Source organism: Littorina saxatilis, linkage group LG16 (genome assembly GCF_037325665.1).
Source record: "Littorina saxatilis isolate snail1 linkage group LG16, US_GU_Lsax_2.0, whole genome shotgun sequence".
Taxonomy (NCBI): domain Eukaryota; kingdom Metazoa; phylum Mollusca; class Gastropoda; order Littorinimorpha; family Littorinidae; genus Littorina; species Littorina saxatilis.
The window spans coordinates 18,501,779-18,513,787 of NC_090260.1; the positions used below are offsets into that span (position 1 = coordinate 18,501,779).

Here is a 12,009-nt window from a genome sequence, read left to right on the forward strand (position 1 = left end):
CACACACACACACACACACACACACACACACACATACACCACGACCCTCGTCTCGATTCCCCCTCTGTGTTAAAACATTTAGTCAAAACTTGACTAAATGTAACAACCGAACAAGGAAGAAGAAATAAATTAGTGTTTGTCACTCATCCATCCACTGTTTTTCTGTGTTGACAGCGGTGTGCAACCCGGCATGCGTGAGAGGCCAGTGTGTCTCTCCTGACACATGTCAGTGTCAGGCCGGCTGGAAGGGCGCCATTTGCAACAACAGTGAGTCTGTCGTTGTTTGTATAGGGAGGAGGGGGTGGGGGATGTGTGTGTGTGTGTGTTTGTGTGTGTATGTGTGTGTTTGTGTGTGTGTGGGGGGGGTGTATGTGTGTGTGTGTGTTTGTGTGTGTGTGTGTGTGTGTGTGGAGGGCGGGGTGTGTGTGTGAGACTGAGTGTCTGTGTGTGCGCGTGTACGTGTGTGTGTGTGTGTGTGTGTGTGTGTATGTGTGTGTGAGTGTGTGATGGGGTAGGGATGGGAAGGTGCCTTATGCGACAACAGTAAGTCTGGTCGTTATTTGTATAGGGACTGAGAAGGGGGGGGGGGGTGAGGGATGTTTGTGTGTGTGTGTGTTGGTGTGTGTGTGTGATAACAGACGCACACACACACACACACACACACAAAAACTCTCACACACACACACACACACACACAAACACACACACACGCACACACACACGCATACACACACACACACAGACGCACACACACACACGCACACACAAACTCTCTCTCACACACACACACACACACACACACACACACACACACACACACACACACACACACACACACACCATTTCTCTATGCAGAAATTAAATTGTCTGAACAATAAACAATTGTATGTCTTACACTACGTTACCTGTGTTGAAGATTGCGAGCAGGGCTGGTGGGGCGACGACTGCAGGGAACAGTGTCAGTGCAGTGACCATGGCACGTGCGACCCGGTCACCGGAGACTGTCTCTGTCATGCTGGTGAGAGAGAGAGAGAGAGAGAGAGAGAGAGAGAGAGAGAGAGAGAGAGAGAGAGAGAGAGAGAGAGAGAGAGAGAGAGAGAGAGAAATAGAGGGGTGGAGGGAAGTGAGAGAGAAAGTTTCAGTGTATGAGTGTTTCCGCCAGATCTGATCTTTTAAGCGGCGCACGCAATACAATTATAAGTATAGCACTCTTTTGATTATAATTACATGTATGCGGTAGTAATATTTTAATTTATAGAACTTTATTTTCTGAAAACCAACCTATTCCCATTGTTCTCGTTCAGGTTACGTGGGACGGAGGTGTGGTCGACCATGCAGAGACGGTTACTATGGCGACCTGTGTCAGTATTCTTGTCGCTGTCAGAACAACGCCACCTGTGATCACGTGACTGGATCCTGCGCATGCGTGGCAGGCTTCAGGGGACCCCTGTGAGTCATTTTTGATGTATGGGTGGGTGTGGGGGAGGGGGGGTGTTAAGGTTGTTACCACTAAGTTGTTACGTTTGGTATGATGATGTTGTTGTTGTTGTTTTTGTTTTTTCTTTTCTGTGCATACACATGAACATAACATACGGCATCCACAAGGGCTATCAACAGAAAGTATGGCTGACTATTCATTGACTTCGCATACATACACACACATGGACAATATGGTGGGTGGGGCTAAGTGGGGTCGGGGGAGGGGGGGGGGGGGGGGGTAGGGACAGTGCATCCTGACCTCAGGTCAAAAAGAGTTCGGCTCATTCTCTCCCTTTCTTTCTTTATTTGGTGTTTGACGTCGTTTTCAACCACGAAGGTTATATCGCGACGGGATTCTCTACCTGACAGGATGCCTTGAGTGTCCTTGTCTGGCAAGGAAACCGATCTTTTTTTTATTTTTTTTTTAACATATTTAGAGCTTTTTGTAATGTATTATGGATATATATAAGCAGATTCGCGATCGTCGATAATGATTTTTCATGGTGTTTTGTAATTCTTAAATTACAAAGGAATTGATATGTAAGACAGTTTCAAGCGAGCTATTTTTCGCGGCTGTATTTACTGTGCAAACAACTCTAAATATGGCAAAAGTGTCACGTGATAATCAACCGTTTGGTTTCGGCGCTCACTGGAGCAGACAATTTTTTCTGTAACCAGTTGACAGTGATGAAACCAATCTATATATATTACGGTCTCCTTCCGGCAGCAGTCCCAAAATTTCGACTTGTTTTGACCTTAGAACGATGTCTTTATCATAACTGTGAAGAACAGAACGGAGATCACTGTCGAAGTCGGCCAATCTGCAATCATTTTCGTCTCGCGAACACTGATCTCAAATTTAGATCAGTGCTCGCAAAAAACATATGGGAGATAACTCTGTATTCGTGTTTTGATAGATTCGCGTAGGACTGTAGCGTCCGGTCAGAGAGATAACTGGTGATAGCCGTTGAGCGATGACTGATCAGAATGAGGGACAGTGGTCACACTTTGGAATATACTGGCACAGTGGCAGCATATAGCCTCAATATATTCATAGGGCTCAATTATAGAAGTGCACATACTATTTAGTGCATATATTATAACCTGTGTCATAGGTAAATGGAATAGGGGAAGTCACTTACAAAATCTTCACGTTTGGAATGATGTTACTAAAGCGTCTGATACGTTCATATAAACGCATTAAGCACACAAAGCGTGTGAAAACGTGACTGAATGTATAACGGTAGATACTATATATAAGCTTTTGCAATTAATCTTAACAAAATAGAATCACTTAGAAATAAACAAATCAATAACAACGAGCAATGTCTGTTCGAAAGGCCTGACCTTGTACTGTTTTGAAACCTTGTAGGTGTGGAGAGAACTGCACAGAGGGCACTCACGGCCAGGACTGCCAAGGGAAGTGTATGTGTCAGAACGGAGCGGACTGCGACGTGGTTACGGGTACCTGTACATGCACAGCTGGGTGGCGGGTAAGTTGTGTGTGTCTTCTTCTTCTTCTTCTTCTGCGTTCGTGGGCTGAAACTCCCGAATTTTACGTGTATGACCGTTTTTACCCCGCCATTTAGGCAGCCATACGCCGCTTTTGGAGGAAGCATGCTGGATATTTTCGTGTTTCTATAACCCACCGAACTCTGACATGGATTACAGGATCTTTTCCGTGCGCACTTGGTCTTGCGCTTGCGTGTACACACGAAGGGGGATAAGCCACTAGCAGGTCTGCACATAAGTTGACCAGGCCGGGATTCGAACCCTCGACCTTCCGATTAAGAGGCCGACGTCTTACCACCCCGCCACAGCGCCCGTCCGTTGTGTGTGTCAGTGTACAGTGACGTATGTATGACAGATGACCCTGACATAACTACACGGGTAGAAAATGACAAATAAGGCAGTGCACAGCGACTTATGTGGCAATGCCCAATGGCATAATTATACGTGACGTAGCACTCTGCCATAATGGGACCATGCAAAGTGACAAAGACAGTGCACCGTGGCATTCACGACAGAGCACATTGACATAAAGCGACCGTAGAAAATGACAAATAACTTGATAAGGTAGTGCACAGCGACTTATGTTAGCAGTGCCCAGTGACGTACGTGTACGGAACATAGCACACTAAAATAATGTGAGCATGCAAAGTGACACAGACAGTGCACCGTGACATTATACGGCCATGCACAGTGACATACACGATATAACACGCTGACAAAACGCTACCGTAGAAAGTGACAACTAAGACAGTAAGCAGCGATTAACGTGACAGTGCCCAATGACATGATGGCAGTGCATATTGACACACATGACAGTGCCCAATGACTTTATGGCAGTGCATATTGACACACGTGGCAGTGCCTAATGACATTATGGCAGTGCATATTGACACACATGACAGTGCCCAATGACATTATGGCAGTGCATATTGACACACATGACAGTGCCTAATGACATTATGGCAGTGCATATTGACACACGTGGTAGTGCCTAATGACATTATGACAGTGCATATTGACACACGTGACAGTGCCTAATGACATTATGGCAGTGCATATTGACACACATGACAGTGCCCAATGACATTATGGCAGTGCATATTGACACACGTGACAGTGCCTAATGACATTATGGCAGTGCATATTGACACACATGACATAACCTAATGACATTATGGCAGTGCATATTGACACACGTGACAGTGCCCAATGACATTATGGCAGTGCATATTGACACACGTGGCAGTGCCCAATGACATTATGGCAGTGCATATTGACACACGTGACAGTTCCCAATGACATTATGGCAGTGCATATTGACACACGTGACAGTTCCCAATGACATTATGGCAGTGCATATTGACACACATGACATAGCCTAATGACATTATGGCAGTGCATATTGACGCAAGTGGCAGTGCCCAATGACATTATGGCAGTGCATATTGACACACGTGGCAGTGCCCAATGACATTATGGCAGTGCATATTGACACATGTGGCAGTGCCCAATGACATTATGGCAGTGCATATTGACACACGTGGCAGTGCCCAATGACATTATGGCTGTGCATATTGACACACGTGACAGTGCCCAACGACATTATGGCAGTGCATATTGACACACGTGGCAGAGCCTAATGACATTATGGCAGTGCATATTGACACACGTGGCAGTGCCCAATGACATCATTATGGCAGTGCATATTGACACACGTGGCAGTGCCCAATGACATCATTATGGCAGTGCATATTGACACACATGACAGTGCGCAAGAAAACCCAATATTATAGATTTTTTGTTTTGTTTTACAAAATTAGATTTGGGTAGCTATATGTACCACAGTAAATGACGCTTGGGAACATGGGACACACCAAGATGCATTCCACTCGTGTTTTAGTGTGGACATGTTGATGCTCAGAATGCGCAGAGGCATTGCCTTAAAAGGTACGGAAGTTGTGAATTTAAAACAAATGAATGCATAGGTGGACGAATAGCCAGAGGAAGGGTGGGTGAGTCTACGGATGGATGAATACTTAATTAGAACACTGACTGGCTGTTTGATTTTCTTAAGCCTTAAACTAAACCTTACACGCATTATTACAATGGAGAATGGATACACGGTTTGATAGACGGATAGATCGATTTTTGGATGGATGGATTGATGGGCGGATTTATGAATGGATGGGCAATGGATGGATGGGGGATGGATGGATGGATTGATGGGCGGATGGACGGATTTATGAATGAATGGGCAATGGTTGGATGGATGGGGGATGAATGGATCCAGGATGCATTGATGGATGGATGGGCAATGGTTGGATGGATGGGGGATGTATGGATGGGGGATGGATGGATGGATTTATTGATGGATGGATGGATGGATAGATTTTTGAATGGATGAATCGATAGATGAATGGATGGATGGACGGACGAACAAATGAATTGATGGACGGATGGACGGATAGATGGATGGATTGGCGATGGATGGATGGGTAGCTGCATAGATAGATTAATACATGGACTGATGTGAAGATAGATTGTTAGACTGGTCGATAGATTGACAGATTTACTGACTAACACGGTGACTGATAAAAGTGTCTTTTTTTTATTTTTATTTTTTATCCCAACAGGGTCGCTACTGCACCGAGCCGTGTGCACCGGGCGAGTACGGCGTGAACTGTCAGCAGCCCTGCACGTGCAACAACGGTGCTAACTGTGACTCAGTTACCGGACAGTGCCTGTGTCCTCCTGGCTATACTGGCGACAGGTGAGTACCGTGCGTGCTTTTAGGTACGTGAAGGAATGAAAGTGGGAAACGGACTGACTGGTGTATTTTGACGTCGTCTTATGGGCAGAATATACCTGCGCAGAGTCAGCGGCACAGACGACGCACTGCATAAAATGTATGCTGCGTTGGGGATTATGACGAGAACTTGGCCTGTTTTCCTTTCACGCAACGTGTAGCGGGCTGGTATAATCTGCAGTGCGTCGTCGGTCCTGCTGAAGTTACATAGGTGAGCGGAGCCCCTTTGGTAAAAAAAAAAAAAAAAAAAATTCATAAGAAATTCTGTACTCACCGATACAAGGTCAGCTCAATGCAATATGAATTTTCGCTAATGAAAGCTTCATCAGGATCACGAACAAAGTTCACACACAAAGTGCAACAAAAAGTAAAAGCAGCACGCCACAACTTAAACACGGTTTGAAAAGAAGATGGTGGGGAAACACAACAGGGAAGAAACTCAGGGAACGAAAAGACATTACAGGGGAGATAATTGGTTAGAGGATGCGAGGGGCTCACGCACACACACTAACAAAAAAAAAAAATTCGCCAATGTTGGGAAAGGTCGAGTTACTATGTTAAGTGAGTGGACAAAACATTAGACATTCATGCAAAGAAAGAACACATATGATCAGTATCAAAAAACAAGAAAGGTAGGTTGTTGGAACGTTTGTTCTTGACAAAACAATACATTCACAGATATTTTGACCCAACGGTCTTTTAAGTGAACAGACAAACAAATATTCACAAAAAACGTATCTTGATAGAATCAGTTTACGCGCACTCGTCAGGAAGCCGAGCAAATGAATCAATCATAATTAATAAATTATGATAGTTAGTTAGTTGTTGCTTTTCGGGTCCAGCGGACCATAATAGGCCAAATCAGGACCCCATAATTATGATCAGTGTTATAGTTCTGGAAAGCTGTTGTTGCGGTAGGTGGGAAAAGGCTTCAGAATTAGATATGACGGAATTACGCGTGGACCTGTAGATAGAATGAAAAAACAAGAAAAGTAGGTCGTTGGAACGTTTGTTATTGACAAAACAATACAGTCACAAATATATCGACCCAACGGTCTTTTCAGTGGACAGACAAACAATTAATAACGAACACTTATCTGGCTGATTTTTTCTTCCCCCTGCCACAAAGCCGCAAGCGAATGATTGATTATAATTATGACGAAATGAGTGACGTAGACAGGGAATGACGAAAAAAAGAGAGAAAGATAATAGAATATTTTCCTGTAGATAGAAAGACCAATGAAGCAGAGAGATGGAATGTTGATTGAGTGACTGATCGGTCAATTGAAGGTGTATGTAGGATAAAACAAAATGTCTTTTTAACAAGTGTAAAAATAATTACAAAAGATAAACATAAAAGTAAAATTTTTTTTTTTTTTTAAAAGACAGAAAAACTATTCACAGGACTATATACACGTTGCAGGCTAAACACAAATTCTTACGTTATGATCAAAATTGGGAATTACCAGAACATGTTTAATTAAACACTGATGCTATATGGACAGATAATTATGATCAATATGAAAATAATCAGAACCAAGTCTTTCCTCACCGTGACTTTTCGTAATTTGACATTAAATGTAATGAGAGGTGTTTGGCTCACGTAAGTGTAGCCTATGCGATGCTAACTTTTGTCTGTCTGTGCGTGCGTGCGTGCGTGCGTGCGTGCGTGCGTATGTATGTGTGTATGTCTGTGGTAGAAACTTTAACATTTGAAGACGTCATATTACATTGACGTCACATTATGACGTACGAGGGTTAGACGTCACGCGATGGAATTACTGAAAGTCTCGGTGATTGTTATTTTGAGCGGGCCGAGACTATTTGGCAGTCGTGTCCATGTAAGTAGGCTACATGCAGACAGACAGATCTAGATCTAGTGGCTCGCTTCCTTGCACAGTTTCACCTATGCTCTTTCTGTGTGTGTGTGTGTGTGTGTGTGTGTGTGTGTGTGTGTGTGTGTGGTGTGTGTGTGTGTGTGTGTGTGTGTGTGTGTGTGTGTGTACTGTGTGTGTGTATGTGTGACGGAGTGATTGAGTTTGTGTTACTGTTTGTCGATTTCTTACGTGAGCCTTGAAGGCTTCGCCTCTTGTTTCTGAAAGTATTGAGAACTGATTCCGGGAGAGAATTCCACAAAACGTTGCCAGAATAAGCTAAACTTGAGGGGAGACAGAGACACCAAGCCACACAGACAGGCAGACAGACAGACAGACTTAAACGCGCACGCACGCACGCACGCACGCACGCTCGCACGCACGCACGCACGCACGCACGCACCTACGCACGCAAACAAACACGAACGTACGCACACACGCTTGCACCAAAGCGAGCACGCACGCACGCACGGATGCATGCACGCATGCATGCACGCACACACATTATAATTATGTTGTTATGAAATGCGGCATCTGTCTACACTAATCACATTTCTTAGTTTGACAAATTTCATCTCGCACTAATACGCAACAAATCTCTTTTTTTCAGGTGTCAAGACCGATGCGATGAAGGCTATTTCGGACGGGGTTGTCTTCAGCCGTGCACCTGTGCCCACTCCTCGTCGTGTTCTGCTGTGAACGGCACGTGCAGTTGTCTGCCCGGCTACACGGGTGATATATGCAATGAACGAGGTAGGATATGGATAAATATATACAGATGTGTGTGCGTGTGTGTGGGGGGGGGGGGGGGGCCGGGTTGGGTTGGTGGTGGTGTTGCAAGTGTGTGTGTGTGTGTGTGTGTTTGTGTGTGTGGATGTGTGTGTGTGGATGTTTGTGTATGTATGTGTGTGTGTGTGTGGATGTGTGTGTATGTGTGTGTGTGTGTGTGTGTGTGTATGTGTGTGTGTGACGGTGTGCTCACGCGTCACTGCGTGTGTGTATGGGTATGCGTGGGTATTAATGTCCAGGCTAATAAACCCAGAATATGTGTCATGTTTGTGTTGCGAATCCCCGACTGATCAACACACATTAATCCATGAACAAAACGTACACATGTTAATGTAAACATCCTGCCCCAGCCTGCTCACCACAGAAATGGGGTCTCCACTGCAACAACACGTGCCTCTGTAACTTCACAAACACCGTCGAGTGTAGCGCGGACACAGGGGAATGCGCATGCGCCGCCGGATGGAAAGGGGTCGCGTGTCAGTCCACTTGTCAGCCACAACGCTACGGCGACGCATGCGCGAAGATCTGCACGTGCCAGCACGGCGGAGAGTGTCACCACGTGACCGGAAACTGCACGTGTCCTCCTGGTTACATGGGAGACCAGTATGTATACTTCTTCTCTTCTTCTTCTACTTCTTCTGTGTTCATAGACTGTAACTCCCACGTTCACTCATGTTTTTGCACGAGTTGATTATTACGTGTATGACCGTTTTTACCCCGCCGTTCAGTCGACATACGCCGATTTCGGGGGAAGCATGCTGGGTATTTTCGTGTTTCTATAACCCACCGAACTCTGACATGGATTACAGGATCTTTTCCGGTGCGCACTTGGCCTTGTGCTTGCGTGTACACTGTGACGAAGGAGGTTAAGGCACTAGCATGTCTGCACATGAGTTGACCTGGGCGATCGGAAAAAATCTCCACCCTTAACGCACCAGGCGGCTGCGGCCGGGATTACAACTCACGACATTCCGATTATGAGGCCGATGTCTTATCCCCTGCGCCACTGCCCCCGTCCGTATAATATATACTATCTTAGAACTTGGAAGTGAGGGCCTCGTAGCTCAGTTGGCAGAGCTCTGGACTTGTGATTATTGGATCAATGTTTTCAATCCAGGTCCAGACAGACACGGGTCAACTTTATATGCAGACTCAGAAACGGTATCCATGTACCAACCCTGTGTCACCATAGTGGCACGTAAAAAACCTCGGTCATTTTGTCATAAGTGCGGGTGGCTGATTACACCCAAACACGCGCACACAATTGGTAGCACGACCCTTGTTGCTGGTTTCCACACCCCTTGTTATATTTAGTCAAGTTTTGACTAAATATTTTAACATCGAGGGGGAATCGAAACGAGGGTCGTGGTGTATGTGCGTGCGTGCGTGTGTGTGTGCGTGCGTGTGTGTGTGTGTGTGTGTGTGTGTGTGTGTAGAGCGATTCAGACTAAACTACTGGACCGATCTTTATGAAATTTGACATGAGAGTTCCTGGGTATGAAATCCCCAAACGTTTTTTTCATTTTTTTGATAAATGTCTTTGATGACGTCATATCCGGCTTTTCGTGAAAGTTGAGGCGGCACTGTCACGCCCTCATTTTTCAACCAGATTGGTTCAAATTTTGGTCAAGTATTCTTCGACAAAGCCCGGGGTTCGGTATTGCATTTCAGCTTGGTGGCTTAAAAATTAATTAATGACTTTGGTCATTAAAAATCTGAAAATTGTAAAAAAAAATAAAAATTTATAAAACGATCCAAATTTACGTTTATCTTATTCTCCATCATTTGCTGATTCCAAAAACATATAAATATGTTATATTCGGATTAAAAACAAGCTCTGAAAATTAAATATATAAAAATTATTATCAAAATTAAATTTTCCAAATCAATTTAAAAACACTTTCATCTTATTCCTTGTCGGTTCCTGATTCCAAAAACATATAGATATGATATGTTTGGATTAAAAACACGCTCAGAAAGTTAAAACAAAGAGAGGTACAGAAAAGCGTGCTATCCTTCTTAGCGCAACTACTACCCCGCTCTTCTTGTCAATTTCACTGCCTTTGCCATGAGCGGTGGACTGACGATGCTACGAGTATAGTTACGGTCTTGCTGAAAAATGGCAGCTACTTGACTAAATATTGTATTTTCGCCTTACGCGACTTGTTGCTGGTTTCCACACCCCTTGTTGCTGGTTTCCACAACCCTTGTTGCTGGTTTCCACAACCCTTGTTGCTGGTTTCCACACCCCTTGTTGCTGGTTTCCACAACCCTTGTTGCCGGTTTCCACAACCCTTGTTGCCGGTTTCCACAACCCTTGTTGCCGGTTTCCACAACCCTTGTCGCTGGTTTCCACGACCCTTGTTGCTGGTTTCCACGACCCTTGTTGCCGGTTTCCACGACCCTTGTTGCCGGTTTCCACAACCCTTGTTGCTGGTTTCCACACCCCTTGTTGCTGGTTTCCACACCCCTTGTTGCTGGTTTCCACATCCCTTGTTGCTGGTTTCCACATCCCTTGTTGCTGGTTTCCACGACCCTTGTTGCTGGTTTCCACGACCCTTGTTGCTGGTTTCCACACCCCTTGTTGCTGGTTTCCACAACCCTTGTTGCTGGTTTCCACAACCCTTGTTGCTGGTTTCCACAACCCTTGTTGCTGGTTTCCACAACCCTTGTTGCTGGTTTCCACAACCCTTGTTGCTGGTTTCCACAACCCTTGTTGCCGGTTTCCACAACCCTTGTTGCCGGTTTCCACGACCCTTGTTGCCGGTTTCCACGACCCTTGTTGCTGGTTTCCACGACCCTTGTTGCCGGTTTCCACGACCCTTGTTGCCGGTTTCCACGACCCTTGTTGCTGGTTTCCACAACCCTTGTTGCTGGTTTCCACAACCCTTGTTGCTGGTTTCCACTGAGCGGAATCAACTAGAATGTCCCAACAATGGGATAATAGAGTAATGGAAAAGGAAATGGAAACGGTGTAAGAATAAGAATAAGAATACTTTATTATCTCATGGAGAAATTCAGGCGTGGTACATAACAATAATACAAACAGGACATTGTTTTACATAAGATTATAGCACTATATAACAGGGCAGGTTATAAACACACCTCCCACATACCTTTCTGGCCATTCCTTGCATTGTGCTTACGCATTCAGTCATGAACACATCCATGTCTCACTTACACATCGCACACATGGACATTCTTGTACGGGAGGGAGCCGAATGTTTGGCACCCGGACTTTGAGGGTCTGTGGTTCCACACCTTTTTTCGAGATTCTATTGGACAAGTATTGAGAGTATTGTACTGTAAAATTGAGTATTGAACGCTTATCTTGTTGAGATTGTTTATTCAATTAAAAAAAAAAGTTGTTGTTGTTGTTGTTGTTGTTGTTGTTGTTGTTGTTGTTGTTGTTGTTGTTGATGGTTTTTTTGGTGTGCTTCAGTTGACTTTTCGTCGGTTTGGTTTAGTTACTGTGGTCTGTTTTGGTTTAGTTTCTTTAGTTCAGTTTGCTTGGTTTGCTGTTTTGTGCTTGTGTTTCGCTACTTTATT

General features: G+C 44.7%; 1 protein-coding gene across 1 annotated transcript in view; it reads left to right on the top strand.

Annotated features, from left to right (window-relative positions):
- The window catches only part of LOC138949902 (multiple epidermal growth factor-like domains protein 11), a 61,032-nt gene that overhangs the window by 18,713 nt on the left and 30,310 nt on the right, over positions 1-12,009 (top strand). Inside the window, exons 5-11 of the mRNA XM_070321687.1 lie at positions 175-267; positions 917-1,018; positions 1,305-1,449; positions 2,852-2,972; positions 5,625-5,761; positions 8,282-8,424; positions 8,811-9,113. Of these exons, the coding sequence (XP_070177788.1) occupies positions 175-267; positions 917-1,018; positions 1,305-1,449; positions 2,852-2,972; positions 5,625-5,761; positions 8,282-8,424; positions 8,811-9,113 (1,044 nt within the window). The remainder of the gene's footprint in view (positions 1-174; positions 268-916; positions 1,019-1,304; positions 1,450-2,851; positions 2,973-5,624; positions 5,762-8,281; positions 8,425-8,810; positions 9,114-12,009) is intronic.